The sequence below is a fragment of the Populus euphratica genome, unplaced genomic scaffold, assembly GCF_000495115.2.
Source record: "Populus euphratica unplaced genomic scaffold, PopEup_1.0 scaffold239.1, whole genome shotgun sequence".
NCBI lineage: Eukaryota > Viridiplantae > Streptophyta > Magnoliopsida > Malpighiales > Salicaceae > Populus > Populus euphratica.
This window is the reverse complement of record NW_011500120.1, coordinates 198,909-216,702: the sequence shown is the minus strand read 5'-3', so window position 1 is coordinate 216,702 and position 17,794 is coordinate 198,909. Positions and strand designations below refer to the sequence as shown.

Genomic DNA, 17,794 nt, shown 5'->3' with positions numbered 1-17,794 from the left:
GAGACTTGGAACTTGATCAATATGTTCCGAGGGCTACACAAAGCACAGTTTGTAAGGCTATCTTCTGAGACCATTGAGGTCCTCAATTTGGTTCCTGGCTTACAAGCACAATAGACCTGCCCCTTCAAAAGATTGAAGTCTTTGAAAGTGCATGGCAAGGATAACTCGTTTGTGATACCTGATCATGTGCAGATCTACTTGGTGATGAACTCCCTGAAGAAACCTTACACATGGAAGGCAGTTTTCTTACAGAACCGAGGGATCATACTGATCACCTATCCACATCCCTGCTCGCAGATCTCACAAGACTTTAATGGCGCTTCTTTGCCTCTTTCAATCTATGTTATTCTAGAGTTTTTTGTAATATTTTGAAATTGCAAGAGCTTATGCCTTACTTTCTGCCATGTGATCTGTTAATTGCAAAGTTCAATCAACATCAGTGACTTAATTGACTTAATTTATTAGTTAGGATGCTGACAATCTTTTGCCCTTAAAGATTTTGCGGAATGTAAAAATTCATTCTTATGTACTTCTATTCTAGATAGAACTATATCAACGAAGAATTAATGAGCCTTTGCCCCCCCATGGGAGGTAGGGGGCATTTTAACTGCAAGACTTTCAAGACCAATTACATCACACGATTACACATATTCAGCTCGAATGACGCTGAAAATAAACCTTAATATCCTAAAAGGATTGATTTTAATAGTTTCTCAGAACTCCAAAATGTTGAGATTGGAATTCATGAAAAGACAAGCCTGTTCAGTGTACAGGGAAGCTTCTTCTTGACTGAACTCTTTCCAAAATCAAATTTCACCTAATATTTCTATGATGGTCAAAGATTTCAACCGGAACTTTCCCAAACAAATAAATGAACAAATTGTAGCAAAACAATCCTTCCTATTTCATGTGAACACAGATTAAACTAGAGGTTTTGAGTGTGCCCACAAATATGGTTCAGTTTTAGTTCTTGCCACCAGTACACAACTTTATAAAATGAAAAAAAAAAAAAAAAAACACCATGCACATTGCGTCTGATGACTTCCATTGAACAGCAGTGGGCACTTTCTCATATCATCCTTTTGGCTGCTGAATACTGCTTTATATGCCTTTGCTTCATAGCCTCTCTGCTCAAACAAGCAAGGTAAGCAGAAGAAACTATCAAGACGAAGTCCATCTGTGACATCAACTTACTCCTGGTGTCGATGCAGCTTTATCAAACATCAAGCTCCACCTGCATGAAAGTAAGAGGATTTAAGAACCCTATTTCGAATATGCATAAATAACAATAATTCAAAGTAGCAAACAATGTGTTTCAAGATACATATCTAGAAATTTTCTACATTGTGCAACTTTCAGGTTGCTACCTAGGAAGTCCATTGATTTCAGATGATACAAGCAAGTGATGGATTCCAGCTACCCAAACATGTATACATGGTATTCCAAATTTGAGGATGTTGTGCCAGTGTTTGTGAAAGCTGAAAAGGTTTCGATCAATTAACTACTTGATTGAGATCAAGGAAACAAACATCGAGCACAATCTCCTTCTCCAGGCTCTCCCAAAAAAAAAAATGGAAGAAGCTATTACTAATATTCTCTGACCAGCTTGAATTACTGGAGGAAGGGGCACAAATTCAAACTCTTTTCCATTGAATTTGAAGTTCTGGAAAAACATAATACACTAAAATGCTTGGGACAGTGCACACATAACATAATAACACAATTATCATGTCTAACCAAATCCTAATTAAGAACAGGTGCAATTAATTAAAGAAATGCAAGGCAGATTAATTTTCAGCATTTTAGAATGTCAGAACCACCAGATAACATAAAATGTGGGTACAAATCAACTATATATCTTGCTTAGGAAGATGGTGACTGATGACATGCCAGAAAAATCAATAACATGGAATCAAACAGCTAAAGAATATAATCAAAAGTCAAATTATATGTAGGAAATAAAAAAAGCGGACAGATAAGTACCTATAGGTAATCTGCATATATAGTTTCAGCGTGAGGAGTGCCACCAAGCAAGTAGGTCATCACATGAGGAGGCACCAAAGGTTTATTGTTGGGGGCAACTTGCAAAGACTTCAATCTTTTAAAAGGAGAAGGTTCTTGTTCTAGTAAACCAGGAAATGAACCAAGGACCTAATTACAAGAGACACCAAAATTCCATGTAAGAGATAACCATCAACAGCTTTTTCAAGAAACTGAAAAACAAGGAATCATGTTTGCACCTCTGGCTGTCAACAAAGTACGTGAATATAATTATTTACAGCTCTAATATCGATAGAAATGTTGCAGATTAATCAATGAATTCTTTTGGCAGCAATGTAAACTTCTTTTAATTGCTTCAATGTAACTAAACCCTTAACACAGTGCTAAATACAATGACAGCTCTAATTTAGTGTTCAAGCAACAAAGCAGCAGAACTAGTAAAATCTAAGTTGATGCACAAGATATGTATATATAAATACCTCAATGGTTTGAGAATGTAGCATGACTGATTGAGCATTGCCAAGCCCTTTGAACATATTGACCAAGCCCAGATACGCCTCTTTCTTCTTGTCTTGCTTGGTACAAACATGAACACGGGTAAAATTAAGGGAGGGAAGGTAGAGTCCAGAGAAATCCACTACATGAGAGAGTTTGTAGACAAAAGAGATGAGCTTTGGTGCAAAAATATCAATCCTATACAGTAATCCTGCTAGATTCATATATCCAAGGCCTACAATTTCTAGGTTAAGTAACTGGAGCCCAGATATTTTCAAGACCTTTGATGACAGAAAACTGCAAGAGCGCATGCTTAGATTTTCCAATTTCAGGCAACTAGCAAAAGGATCATCGAAATCACTTGGATTGGTAAATGAACAGTGGGAGAGACTCAAGGAGATGAGATTCGGGAGAGCAAAACCCAAAGCTTTAAAATTGAATCCAGATAATTGTAGGGTTTTCAACGATTGACATGTTAAAAATGCAGGTGGTAAAGAGAAAGATCGGATAGTGGAATGACCATAATTTATGACCATATTCTGAATGTGATGGGAAACTGCATATTTTATGACCATATCCAAGAGAGAATGATGGGGGCTCCAAGTGGAATAGAGTTGAATCTTGTAAAGATTGCTGTCCTCACGGGTAGATAATACTCTACTCACAAATCTATTGAAAGTTAAGAAGTTTTTGAAATCCATACAGGTTCCATTGAAATTGAGATCACTAAGTGAAGTCCACAAGAATCTCCACCTTTTGGACAGTACACTTGTCTGGACAGCACATCTGAGGTCAACCAAGGATAGAATTTTATGAATTATGCTATCAGGTAGATCACTCAATCTGTCTATATTTTCGCTTCTGCAGCTACTTCTAGCTTTATCTTCCTCATTTTCCATTCTTCTGCTCTGTTTTCTGACTCTACAACAACACAACGTCCAATTCCAGGCTCCTCAATTTTCTCAATAGGCTGCAGCGAGTCAGCAATGTATCCAGCACAGGATTCTTGGTCTAGCCTGATTCTGAACCGTGGAAGAATGTAAAGGTGAGCACAACTCTTGACATGAAATTAGCAAGCAATCAAAACTAAAACAAAGAAAAAGAAAACATGAATCTCATATAAATAGATAAATCAATGGTAATGGTTGATCATGCTACCCAAGATTAATTACAATGAATGATATTACGATACTAGATATTCAAAATTTTATTTTTTAGAATATATTTTCTTAATCAAACATTACCATTGATGTAGCCAATACTCTATTATCCTTAACACGAGAGAATTTCAATCCAATAAGCCATTTCTCTCCCGTCATTATCCTTCATTGTCTTTGTATATTTATAAAAACGAAATATTCTACATGCCATTTTAATCTAAAGTATTCCATTCAACTTAAATCCAATTATCCAAAAGAATTGATAATCAGTTGCAAATAAGAACTTCATAATCCTACCAACCTGAAAATCTGTCAACAAGCATGAACCCGAAAGAAACATTTCTAATATTTTAGGGATGCAAGGTTGGAAACGGATGCTTTTCAAGTATCTTTTTTTTTTTTTGTAAATACATTAATATTATTTTTATTATTTTTTAAAAATTATTTTTTATATTAGCATGTGAAATCGATTGGAAACCATAAAAAATTACTTTTAAATAAAAAGAAATTCAAATCCGTTTGGAAATGTGTCTTAATATGACCGTCTTCAATCTTTACAGCATACTGCCTGCGTTAACTGTACCAAAAACCCAACTTTTCCTATCTCAAAAAACCCATCAATCCTCAAATATTATCTTCCAGAATCGATTGTTAAAACAAAGAATAGCTTATCTCTAACAATTCCTCACCAAATTAAGCAAATAATTACCCAAAAAAAGGAAAAAGAATCCCAAATCAATGAAGGTATAGAACAAGAACACGAAAAGGTATCCCTTACCAGAAATTGAGATTGCTTTTGATAATCAAGCTGTAGAGTGAAGTGAATTATTTCATTCTTTCTTCGTTTTATTTTCTTTCTTTTTTTCTGTTCACTCTCCGCCGGCTCTGCATATGTCTCTTTCATGTCCTCGTGGTTACAGAGGATTTACTATTAAACAAAATTTCTTTTTTACCCTTTCATACTTATTCCCACCAAGCTCCAGCAGCACCCCACGTATTAATGCCTTTTCTTTTTATTTATTTTATTAGTTATTTGACCGCTACCGGGAGTTGTAATTTTTAAAAAACAAAACATAGGCATATAAGCTAGTTTCAAAAAAAAAATTAACTATAAATCAAAAATTTTATATAAATATTTAATTAAATAAATTGATAATTATATATGTAAATAAATAAATAAAATCATGAAAAATTAAAAAAAACACTAAAAAAATAAAGATACCCATATAAATTGAAACATTTAATATCACGATTAAAATTATTTACTCGGTTATGTTTAATGAATTTATTTATAAAAATTAATTTATAACAAAAATCAATACATATAAAATAAATTAAATAAAAAAAATTGCTAGGCTATATATAATAAAAATATTATAAAAATTAAATATTTTTTTATTTTTAAAAATAACTTTAATCTATATAAAATATATAAAAATAAATTATACTAATCTCGTAACAAACTAAACACATTCAATGTATTAAAACACATTACCATCTCAAAATGGCTAAATAAGCCAAAACAACTACACGTATCAGTCAAAACATAAATATAAAAAATATATTTTATAAAAAAATATAAAAATAAAATCATATATTGTGAGCCTGATAAACCAAGCCTAACACCTAACCCACAAAAAAAGGTTTTATGTGCGGGCCTACAAGTCTAGACCTATGTGTAGAGGCCTTTTTTGTAATGTTAATTATGCAAACAAGATATTATCTATTCCATTCTTTTTTAAAAAAACAAAACATAAATAGATGATATGTTATTTATAATTGTACAGAATTTAGTTACTGTGATAGTAAAAAAAACAAGACTTTTGTCTTTTCAATTAAAAAATCTTATTTTTAATTTATTTTGGACTTAAAATATCTAGAAAACATCCTTAAAATCTTATTTGATCCATTCATTAACTTGAAAAACTTAAAAAAAAATAATATTAACCTATAATCAATCTGAAACTCAAAATCTTTTAAAGTTCAAATTTTTTAGATCTTTTCAAGATAAGAAAACACTCATTCTTACTTCTCTCATCATTTAAAACAATTTCACATTTAAAACAATTTCACAAAAAAACCATTGTTTTAGATATTGAAATCATCCCTAACAATGAATTTCTCCTTTTAAATTAGAATTTGACGACCCTCTCTCTCCCCTCTAATAAATAAGAACTTAAAAAAAAGAAAGTATGGTATACAATGTTTAAAAATTATAGGGATCAATTACTTGCTAACTTAAAAAATTAGGTGATTAAAATAAACTTTTCAAACACATTGCAAAGTTATATTCATTCATATTACTTGTGTTTTTAACTTAAGTTTTTTTATTTCAATTCAACCATCACCCCTGACAAATATACAATTGGTTTTTAATTTAAGTTTAAAATAGTTTAATTATGTAAAATAAAAAGTTTAAGGACCAAATTAAGTTTTTAAGAAAATCTCAGTATTATGTTCCACTGAAAGGGGAACAAGAAAGATGGCTGCATGAAAAACACAATGCGATTTGTAATATGTTGCAAAAGAAAAGAAAAAGGAAACGAAAATGCTGAGAGGATGCCATCTCCTTTAGATAATTTACATCGTGGAATTATGCTTCCTGCTCCAACATAATTATCAATGCAAAATTATTTTTATTGTCACTTTTATTATAATTATCTTGGTGCTACGGAAAGTGCCAGCGAGGAGAGGGGAAGCAAAAGCACGTTGAATTTGATGAGATACTCAAGTTCGTGACCAAAGAACCTTCGTTCTTGGAGAAGCTGCGAGAGTTCGCAAAATTTGATTGGGTTATTCTTGAGTTACGATGGTCTTTCTTATGCAGACAGTCTTTCCATGACCAAGAACCCGAGATTCTGCAGTAAAGATGTGCTACTTTGTAAATGTTGGAATGCTTGATTGAGGAACTGGATCGCGAAGTTGGAATGCTAGACTTCTAGTGCATTTCATGGTCACAACCTTGAAGGCACCATTAAGCACGAGTAAAGAAGATGGCTATTGGGGAAAGAATGTCCATCAATAAGCTCTTGGTGTCTCGGATGAGAAGTTTTCACATCAGAAGAAAAAAGGAAAAAAACCCTTTTGCAGGACCACATAACCAGGCATGAAGCTTAGATAAATGGAATAAGAGCTTTCAAACATGGCTTGTAATAATTTCTCCGTTTACATGTTGCAGCAAAAAGGATTTTTTAAGCCCCCTCCAACCAGCTGTGGAGTGAAAGAAATCTGGTTTATCTTACCAAACATAAAATATGATACAGAAAATGCATTTATTGTATATCTGTACGCTAAAGTACTGAACTGGAGTCGGCCTAGATTAGTTTTGCTGGCCTTGACTACTTTTACTCGAGAGTCTAGAGGTAAGCTTGCAGATCCATTTCATTTTGCATGCATCATTGTGAACATGAATTGTGCAGCAGATCTGGCTCGTCCCTGACAAGGTTATGGTGCTGCCATATCCGCTGTTCACGGAACTTTGCACATCAAGCCCACAGAAAAGCGTTTATATTGTATAAGTGAATATCCAGTCCACAACTGTCGCAAAGGTTCAGAAACTCACTCTAATCGAAAATTCTGGGGCAGTGAGCTGTTTTATCCAAATATGAGCTCATTCCTGAACCTCCACTTGACATAGCCATAACTGGTGCTCAACTCTTATCACGGACATCTCTCTTTCGCCAAGTAATTTTCCCCTGCTCTCGAAGGTAAATACAAGTCAGGATCCAAACTTGGGTCAAATGGGACAGATGTTGTCAGAAGTCCAATTTTAACTTGTCTGAACATAGGCAGAAGCATCGCAGAAGTTGTCTCGTGCAAAGCTTCCCCAGAGAGAATTCACAAGAAATTAGGAAAACCAAACGTGGCAGCATGCAAAGAACCATAGCATAAGATGAAAATAGAACTTCTAACCAAAGAAGTGAAATCCACTGCAAAGAGGAAGTGGTTAAAGACTCGAGACCACATGAAAAGAAGAATTTATGTTTTTATCTAATTAACTCCCTCTTATAAATTGCAAGGTGACTAAATGGTATGGCTTCTCATCCCAGTGAAAGCTGGGATAAAACACACCGAAACTCATATTTCAAAAACTACAACCATGTCACTACATGTCATTAATGTGCAATTACAAGATCTCGAACACTATATCATACTCTCTCAGAAGCCTTAGCAGTATGTACACAACATTACCAAGAACGTGGGTTTTCTAATCTGTTTCACGGGAAGATCTTCTTTTCGAGGTCTGATTATTCAGCCAAGGATGGTTCTCTGGCTGGTTCCACCACCAAAGGCTCTAATCTCTCAGCTTCGCCATTTCCTTTAGGTATGATGAGACCATATCCTCCAGATTTTCTTTTGTAAATGATATTTATCTCACCTGGACTCAAGCACACAGCAATTCAACCTCTATGTAACAAACTGCAGAGGATTAGTGAAAAACAAGTTGAAATAAGCAGCATAAGTTCCTACCAGTTTCTTCATCCCTGAAACCATAGAAATCATGATGCACATGTTCCAGCTGCTCAATAGCTTCCGAAACAGTCAAGGGTGGCATGTCAAAATACTTCGTGCGAACAACCTGAATTGGGTTTAGAGAGTGAGTCTATTCCAAACAGTAAGGGATGTTAAGGATATAATTTCAACTATTGATATGGAGCATAAGAACCAAGCCGTAAGGAAGAATTTTCAGTGCCAAGCCATAATTTGAAAAGATTGAGACTGAAATCTTTATGTGGACAAATAAAATTTTATGAAACAATTTCCTTTTGTAGAGTCTATAAATGAGTAGCTAGCAAAATTAATACGGCAGTGGCCATGGCACAAGGTATGATGCTAACTATCTGCTAATTAGACATGCCATACTGGTCATCAGATGGTGGAATGGAAAGGGCTATTTGTGGCCAAAAGAACCATTCCATGACCATATTCAATGAACTCATATTTACTGATGAGACCTAAATTTGGTGATACGAAACAATGCATAATAACCAAACACAAGCGAAAACAATAAACGGCAACCTAAACCACGAGATTAATTATAGATTAAACAAAAATTTTAAAAAGAAACCTCTTCAATATAGTCCTCATCTTCTTGCTGTGACACTTCATCTTCATCATCCTCCACAACCTGATGCATTGGCTCCCTAACCTTCAACCTATTAAACCCTTTCATGTGTCTACCATGATCAGACTCCTTCTCCTTGATCTTCCTCAACTTTCTTTGAATAATAGACGACACCAAATCAATACTTGCATAGATTGTCTCTGCATCCTCCTCCGCCCTCACCACTCCATGCCTCTTTGTGAACAAAGTCACCTACAAATAAAAACACCCCATGAAACAAAAAATCACCATTTTAAAGCAACCCGGACAGCAAGAAAGCTAACTTTCAATTCAATATGTGAATGGTACCTCGCATCTTCTAATCCTTGGACCTTTCCCCAACTCTCCACCTCTAACAGACAACCTTACATCAACTCCCCTTACAAGATGACTACTTTTTTGAACTGCCTTCCCTACTTTGTCTTCCACGTGTTTCTTAACCGTATCAGATAGCTATATCAAACCAAACATTTTGTTACATTCACAATTTGGACAATTAATAACAGAAAAGATCAAAACTTTAATCTTTATAGAATTCAAAGACAGGATAAATCAGAAATGCAAACGCAGCGGTTAGACTTTTTAGAGAGTAAAAACTCCAAGTTTTTGCCTTGAATGATTAATTTGACAGATGAAAGTGGGCCATCCCATGTCATCCTAATTGAAGAGCCACCATGGCTCAAAGGGGTCTTTGTTTTCCTTCTAATCTCAACAAAATTGACATTTTTGCCTAAAAACCTGGACTTTAGAAACACTTTTGGGACTTGGGTTTTTGTGGAGTTTACAAAAGAAGAAGCTAGTGAAGGAGTGGGAGTTGTTGATGTTAAAGGGGCAAGTCGGTTGTTAAAGCTTGCATGCAAAGTGCCTACAAGAGAAGCCATTGGCAAATTTTCTTTCAGGTTTGCTTGGATTGAATGAAGGAAAATAACGAGGCTTTGCCCTTTGGAGAGGTTTCTCACTCTCGTACAAGAGAAATGGATAAGGAGACACGTCGGCTGATGGGTATTCCATATTGGATTTGGTTGGTCCCCTCTAGATGTGGACTCAATCCTTAGGTTCATGAACCCAAAGCTTCAATCTTTATGTGTTTATTGGATAATTCTGGAAGAGGACCCACTTTTTTCATTATGAAATGGGTTTGTGGGCCCAATGTGTCGGTGCCCATATCTTGTTTCCTTGTGTTTGAACTTCGAAGGGATGACCGTGCTCTGGTCTCCCATTTCTTCCGTACAGAATTTGTGACAAAAACAAAAACAAGAAAAAGGAAAAGGAAAAGAAATGGAAATATGTATAATTACTAATTAGAAGGGTCTGACTATGGGCAGCTTGGTGGGTTTTATGCCAATCAAGCTCTAAATTTTAGTGATCAAGTGCTGAATCAATTGACTTGTTAAGAGAGGAAGCAAACCTTTTTATTAAGTGCTCCCTCGTACTTACAAAATAATAATTTTTTTAATGTTAATTCTAAAATTTGAATTTAAGAAATCAAGAACAAGAGCAAACAATTCTTAGTGATCAAAGCTATCAATTGGGGTTAGGCTAAATCATTGTAACATCAAAGTATTATTGAGATCTTGAGTTGTTAGCAACCACATGGCAGTGTTGGGTCTGAAAAGATGTTAGTTGAGATTTTCATAATACTATAGTTGTTTTGTCTTTTTAAGATGTATTGTTGGTGCGAATACGTGAGATTAAATAAAAAAAATTATTATAAATTGAAAAAATATAACTTACTTTTTGTAAAAATGAAATATGTATAGGGTTTTTTATCTCATACTCAAAGAATAAAACCTTCATCTTATATTTATACAATAAATTTTATAATAAAATAATAACCAATAAGAAAATAATAGTAAGCTCATGTAAGATTGAGTCGAGTAAAACAAAAACTTATAATTCCCTCTCTACACTCGAGGCAAAACAGGAATTTTCTAACCCTCCTTTTGGTTACGTAATAATTTGTTTTTGGCTCTTCTATTTTAAAACTTATATATATATATATATCATGCACCCTTGCAATCAAACAATGCTGAAAACATGGCCATGATATTTTCTTGTATTTACAAAACTTATTTTTGCTTCTAGTAGCTATTTCTGTGGCCCTCTCTACAAAATAAAGGAAGAAATCTATTAAATCCTGAAGAGTAGCTTTATATTAAGAAAATATCCTTAAAAATGCCTCAAGTTTTATTTTGTTACTGTCTACACAAGAAGCCTGTTCCTTGTTGTGCTGCCTTGCTGTGAAGTAGTTGTTCTAATTAGAGTTATTGAAGACGAAAATACTTGAAAAGGAAAAAGGCGAACAAACCATGCAACATATATATCACCTCCACGCCTACAATCTCTCGAGTCATCTTCTTTAACTAAACATTAATAATATTGAATCTTTGCTCTTTAACTCACTATTTTTATTTATTTATTTATTTATTATTATATTTATCTTTTCTATATCAAGTAAACACTAGAACAACATGACTGCGTTTACCCTATGAATGAAAAGTAAACATACTGAGTATTTTCTTGGGATATTGTTTCGGCATGAGTCTTTCAAAATCTCAAATTTTTTATTCTGCACTTTAAATTAATTATTTTTTATGTTAATCGAGAGTTGAATTTTAAAAGATGAGAGGGACTCTGGCGAGCAAGCACCCGGTGAAAAGAAGAGGTGAAATGGCAGGCCCTTTGGCGGCTTTGATGCCATTCCCGGCGACAATAGAAGCAAGAAGACCACATAGAAAAACATGTCATTTCTAGCTGACAATGTCAAAGACACAAAAAGCCAGAACCACAAATCAGAACCATCCTTAATGCTCTTCCACGTGGACAAATACTAACCATGAGATGACAACTGTCTCCTTCAAAGCACCAACAACAAATAAAATATCTGAAGACCCCAACCCAGCCAGCAAAGTATCCCACACTAAAAAAAAATTATAAAATAATTTTAAAAAGCAACAAGCATTTAAATATGGACCGTACACTACAGGCATTTAGATATTTTGGATGCTCGTAGGGATAGCACACTGTGGATCCTAAGATTAGACAGGATAGGCGATAGACTCTGTATCACAACCATTGGATCTTGGCCTCATATTATAGGTGGTGGGTTTTTTTTTTTTTTTTTTGAAAAGGAGGTGGTGGGTTATTTCAGATATTTCTTAGAATATTTAGCAAAGGATTAGATTTTTGTGTGTTTTATGCTGCACCAAGCCAACAAGAACACGAAAAACCGCGCACGCACACGCACACGCACACGCAAACAAAATATCGAGGCTAAAAAATGTTCAAACTTTAGAGGCAGGGAGAGGTTGTAACATCATGGGAGAGGTAGTGGTTAGTAGTGATGAAGAATTGGAAGTGAAAACAGGAAGTGAAACAGAGGAGGGGAAACAGAGTAAAGAAGAAACAGAGAGTGAGACAGGGGAGGTGAAGAGGAAGAGGAAGAGGAAGAGGAAAGAAGGTGAAGTTTCAAATAATGGGTTAGTGAGATGGGAGAGATTTTTACCAAGAATGGTATTAAGGGTTTTGTTGGTTGAAGCTGATGACTCAACTAGACAGATAATTGCTGCTCTTCTTAGAAAATGTAGTTATAAAGGTAAGTTGCTTGGTCTTGTTTCTGAATTTGGTCCAATCGCTTCTTCTTCTTCTTCTTGAATCTTGTGTTTATTATGTGATTGGTGAACTGGGTTCTTGTTCGTTTTGATGTTTATGTTGATCTTTTAAAGCATGATAATTGTGATGTGGGCTTGTCTTTGTTTGATGGAGAAATGGAGAATCTTTTTTGTTTGTAACATTATGGCTCTGGGACTCAAGTTGCAGGCTTTTTATTTGTATATGTTGGTCTAAACTTGATCTTTGAAGATGAGGTCTGCTAGTTTTATGTGAAGCTTATGATTTGAGGTTAATTTATTGTTAAGCTAGTTATTGGTTGCCATGGTTTCTGTTTTGAGATGAGGAAAAGATCTTCTTTGTATTACAATGAGAAATATGTTCTCTTTTCTTTTTTTATTTCCGCCATCTATTAGCTATTCTGGTTTTGATGGATAAGTTGGAATCAGTACGAGTAAAAACTGGAAAAGGACAAGTGCTTTTAATGAGTTCTGATGCATCAGGTAGCGAAGGAAAGCTCTAAAAAGCCAACATACATGCTCATAAAGGAAGTCTAGGCGTAATTTGAGAGGAAAGAAAAATAGCCAATCAAGATTTGAATATGAGTGAGCCTAAATTGCCGAAAAACAATGACCCTGGAGCTCACAACGGGTCCGAAACCAATAGAGTGGTGGATTTTGACTTTAAGAGTGACATTAGGAAAAGCTTTTCATGTATATCTTGCAAGACTCTTACTCTGAGTAAATCAAAGGTTATGGTCATTTCAATTAGACATTGTACCAAAAAAAGAAAGATAATTATCATTTAGACCTTCTTGAGTTTCCTAAGCCATTCATGTTCTGTTCAATGCTTCTATATGTAATGAAGCTTGTCTGATACTCACTAAATAAATGTTTAACATGGATTCATAGCTTTGAGATCCTTGACTTGCTGGGTCGGGCTTCTAGGGAGTCTTAGCTGATTGCTTCCTTTGACTTTTTTTTTTTTTTTATTTCTACCTGCTAATGCTACAATATATTCAACACAAAAATAGGCCACGCACTGAGATGATAATCTTAACATTTTATAGCATAGCATGCTCCATTTTGTAAGTACTGAGATGTTTTTCTTTTCTGTTGAGCAGTTGCTACTGTTTCTGATGGCTTAAAGGCATGGGAGATACTGAAAGAAAGACCACACAACATAGACCTCATATTGACCGAAGTGGATTTGCCCTCAGTATCTGGATATGCTCTTCTTACTCTTATTATGGAGCACGAGATTTGCAAAAACATTCCAGTCATAAGTATGATAGGAAGAATTAATTTCTAGATGAATGGAAATGACTTTATTATCCCCAGCTATAAGGGAACTCACACCGATGTTTTTGGGTGATTTGGCAGTGATGTCTTCTCAGGATTCAATTAAAACAGTTTATAAATGCATGTTGAGAGGTGCTGCTGACTATCTTGTTAAGCCTATTAGGAAGAATGAACTGAGAAACTTGTGGCAGCATGTATGGAGAAAACAATCTGTATGCCTTCTTTGCACTTGATCATTTTTATATTATTTTCTCTTCTTTTCATTTTAGTTGAAGGTCCATTCTATCTAAGCCCTAATCAGTTCCTATTTCTCAGTCCCTTGGTGGAGGAAATGGCCCTCATGATGAAAGTGTTGGACAGGATAAGATTGAAGCAACTTCTGAAAATAATGCTGCTGGCAATCATTCAAGTGGTGAAATGGCTTCTATCCAGAGAGGTAAAGAGCAAACAGAGAAAGGGAGTGATTCTCAGGTTAGCACTCTTTTCGTATATCAGACAGCACATGATGTACTTGGTGCTTGGCTTAGCATGAAACCTGTCTTAAAAGATGTTGCTTTATTCTTTCATATGCTTCTGTAATAAAAGCATAACTATCATACTACCAATACATATTTCTTTCATAAATAGAGTCAAGCGAGGATTTAGTATTAAATGGAACTAAAGGCATTTCAGTTCTTTTTGTGGTGAGTTTTGTTTTGTATAGTCGAAAAGCCTGGGAAAATTTCAAGCCAATCCAACCTATTCAGATTAGGTTGTGGGTTCTTGAAATGTTGTTTGAGAAGCATGAGTTCATTCTTCAGTTATAGCCTCAACTGAAACCCCTTTGTCAGGTTTAATTTGATTGAGAACTCCATCTTTTAAATCTTTAGTCATTGTTTGAATTCATCCTCTTAGCTGGGCCATTAATTTATCTCAATTGCTTATTCTAAACTTATTCAGATTCCATGAGTATCATCTTTCGAATGGATTGACTGTCCATCTAGAATGCTGAATCCCTTAGATGAATGTTGCTCATGGGATAATTGAATAGCTCATTAAGCTCAAATGTATGTATCATCAGGGACATGCATATCTGCATCTAAGAGTACATTTGTGATTAAAAGAAATTTCCTTCCAGTTTAGGTTGGCTACATGAGGTTTCATGTATAGAGTGCATGTTTCCTTTCTCTTGCAGAGCTCTTGTACAAAGCCAGGCTTGGAAGCTGAGGGTGCCCACATGGAAAACATGCAGGAATTCTTGCAGCCAGTATGGAGCAAATTTTCATTGACTGACACAAATATGCAGAAGCATGAAGAGCATGTGAATTTCGGTCAGAAATTGCTTGTGCCTGATAGTGAAGCTGAAGGTAAAAATACTGAACAATTTCATCTAGCAATATCATATTTGTTAAAGCCTGTAAGGAGAACTAACATTGTGTATGTTTCACTTAAATTAGGTTCAGCTGCAGCTGCCTGTGAAGATTCTAATAAAATTTCAGTGGACAAGGAAATTACTCAGGGAAGTGGAAGAATGACAGCTAATATTGCCATCAAGGGCTGTGACAAAACTGGTGCCCTTGCCAACTCTCCTAGAGAAGCCATTGACTTCATGGGAGCATCTACGAATCACAATTCTTTCAATAATGTCGAAATCCACTTTGGTTCTTCTCCACATTTGGATCTTTCCTTGAGAAGATCTCATCCTAGTGGGTTTGAGACTCAATTTACAGAAGAAAGACACACTCTCCGGCATTCTAATGCATCAGCCTTTACATGGTGAGTTCCTATATCTATTTACTATATCCTTGATTCATTTTATGTTTAAGCAGTTACTAAATTATCAGGAGATAAACTGATATAGTCTGTAGCATCTGCTTTCTAATGCATTCACCGATGTTCTTGCAGGTACACTAACAGGGCTTTGCAGCTTCCACATTCAGCACTGGCAAATACTGGGAATCAGAAAGAATTCAGGGCCAATTGTGATGAAAAAATATCCAGTAATGTTAATGGCTACAACTCCGATGCCTTGAGGCTAGCACCAAGTACTCGAAGAAGTGCTCTCTCTCTTGCTGCTGGTCAAACCAAGGAATATGATATTGTAACTTCATCTGCCGGTGAAAAAGTAATTCCGATCAACATTCCTGTGAAAGATACAAGGTTCAATAATCTATGCAACAGTTATGGTGCTGTGCTTCCCCCAATATTTTATAAACAATCAGATTTATCACCAATGATGAGTCAAATCTCAGCTAGCCAGAAAGAACCCATCCATAAAGTGAACCCATTTCAATGTTCCAATTATGGGAGCACCTCTGTACAGCTCTGTGATCGACTTGGTCAAAATGCAAATGATTCCATCAATGGTTCTCTACAAAAGCAAGAAAACAAATTGGATTCTTTGGAAGGTAGAGAGCATATTTCTTCCAACACTGATCAGAGTGCAAGTAGTGGTTTCTGTAATGGAACCGCAAGTCACTTTAACAGCATAGGCTATGGAAGTGCTTCTGGAAGCTACAGCAATGCTGATCAAATTGCTACTGTCAGGGCTGCTTCTGAGAGCAAAAATGAAGAAGGTGTTTTCACACATAACTCAAACTCTCATCGATCTATTCAAAGAGAAGCAGCTCTAACCAAGTTTCGCTTGAAGCGTAAAGAGAGATGCTATGAAAAGAAGGTATGTCATCTTCTCCACTGCCACAGCAACTAATAATACTTTTAGCATTGATACTTGTCTGGTTTCAGTGACGAAGTGAGAAACACTTTTAATTACACTAAATTAGAACAGCAAATATGTGATTCATTATGCTCACAAGAATTTTATGTGCAGGTTCGGTATGAGAGCAGGAAAAAACTTGCTGAGCAGCGTCCTAGGGTAAAAGGACAATTTGTACGTCAAGTGCATATTGATCTTTCACCTGCTGAAACTGACCAGTAGAGTGGAAGTTCAAGTGATAGTAGGATACTGTAATTACAGTCAATTAGAGTGGATTCTGTGATAACTTAGACTTAAATTACCCGGCACTGCCTATTGCTTTGTGAAGTCTAGAGGGAACAATTTGTAAAGAGTATGAAGATGTTCCCGACATCACATTCATGCTGAGCTGATTTCTGGATATGACAGCTTAGTTTTCTATTTCTCACGTTTTTCTTCCTCAAATTTTGCGAGGCACATCTTATCTTAATTCTTTACTGGTAGGTTCTGTTACTTAAAAAAAGCTAGGTATCTAGTACATGAACTATGAAAAACTGCCATCTTCACGTCTCAAAATATAGCAGGACCAAACCAGCTTATCTGCACCTGGCTTCGTTTTTGTTTCTTTGTATCTTTCAAACCATTGTATTACAGATGCTGTAATTTGTTTGATTAAGCTAGTAATAGCTTTGTAAAACTTCTCTCAGCTACACAGATACCATAAACAGGTTTATGTTTATGCCTGATGGCAGTGAACAGTGTATATTCTTGTTTTTACATAACATGAAATGAGTTCCACTAAGATAGCGACTATAATTTGCGACTCGCTTACAATGCCTGGAGGCTGAAGCAAATGTAATGGTAATTGAGCAAAATATCCAATAAGGGTTTCTATTTTTAACAGCACTGATTAAATCACGCCATGGTTTATGGTGCAGTCTTTTTGTTTAGGTGACTGTCTCTGCTTCTACATAAAGGTAGTATCTGTCTGAAAGCTTTTGAATCTCTTAAGAAGGCTGGGTTAACGTGCTTTCACATTGTAGTCGAAGAATTTGTCCTTCGTTTGTTTCCCCGAGTAGGTCAATATTTCAGGTTGAATGGAATCTTTTGTTGTTTCCTGTGACCAGGACAGCATGCAAGCTTGGCAGTCACCGAGGCAACGATCGCAAGTGATTCCTGTTCCTGTGGGCTCAAGTGTGCTTAACATGTTGCATTGGTTCCTTCTCTCTCCTAGAGTGTTTGATATGGCGAAAGTGAAGTTTCAAAAAAGAGGAGTTACAAGCAGAGGCCATTGAGGTTGCTTGCTTTTTTTCGATCTTTATTTACTGTACCACATGGCTCTCTACCAGCCAATACCCTTTGAAGGATGATGACAATGCAATGGTATATTCCAAATGTTGAAAAATACGTGGGCTTGAAAACAATTCAATTCGGGGGGGGGGGGGGGGGC

General features: G+C 35.6%; 3 protein-coding genes across 5 annotated transcripts; 1 reads left to right on the top strand and 2 right to left on the bottom strand.

Moving 5' to 3' along the window:
- Window positions 1–770: 770 nt before the first annotated feature.
- On the bottom strand, window positions 771–4,618 carry LOC105110084 (putative F-box/FBD/LRR-repeat protein At4g03220). Of its 3 annotated transcripts, none has more exons than XM_011004995.1 (4): window positions 4,435–4,615; window positions 2,481–3,518; window positions 1,984–2,151; window positions 771–1,234 (listed from the first exon to the last, which is right to left on the bottom strand). In XM_011004995.1, the coding sequence occupies exons 2-3, from the start codon at window positions 3,393–3,395 to the stop codon at window positions 1,984–1,986; spliced, it is 1,083 nt and encodes a 360-aa protein (XP_011003297.1). In that variant the 5' UTR covers window positions 3,396–3,518; window positions 4,435–4,615; the 3' UTR covers window positions 771–1,234. The 3 variants fall into 3 exon arrangements, with proteins under 3 accessions (XP_011003297.1, XP_011003300.1, XP_011003299.1); XM_011004997.1 differs by lacking the exon at window positions 771–1,234 and adding an exon at window positions 1,241–1,478 and having other exon boundaries at window positions 4,435–4,616; XM_011004998.1 differs by lacking the exon at window positions 1,984–2,151 and having other exon boundaries at window positions 4,435–4,618.
- Window positions 4,619–7,621: 3,003 nt separating this feature from the next.
- LOC105110082 (ribosome-binding factor PSRP1, chloroplastic) lies at window positions 7,622–9,750 on the bottom strand. Its single transcript, XM_011004993.1, has 5 exons — window positions 9,357–9,750; window positions 9,070–9,213; window positions 8,725–8,973; window positions 8,127–8,235; window positions 7,622–8,034 (listed from the first exon to the last, which is right to left on the bottom strand). The coding sequence occupies exons 1-5, from the start codon at window positions 9,639–9,641 to the stop codon at window positions 7,904–7,906; spliced, it is 918 nt and encodes a 305-aa protein (XP_011003295.1). The 5' UTR covers window positions 9,642–9,750; the 3' UTR covers window positions 7,622–7,903.
- Window positions 9,751–11,725: 1,975 nt separating this feature from the next.
- Window positions 11,726–16,841, top strand: PRR5 (two-component response regulator-like protein). The gene is made up of 8 exons (XM_011004994.1): window positions 11,726–12,355; window positions 13,493–13,654; window positions 13,752–13,882; window positions 13,986–14,141; window positions 14,845–15,016; window positions 15,107–15,425; window positions 15,555–16,326; window positions 16,480–16,841. The coding sequence occupies exons 1-8, from the start codon at window positions 12,079–12,081 to the stop codon at window positions 16,585–16,587; spliced, it is 2,097 nt and encodes a 698-aa protein (XP_011003296.1). The 5' UTR covers window positions 11,726–12,078; the 3' UTR covers window positions 16,588–16,841.
- Window positions 16,842–17,794: the final 953 nt, after the last annotated feature.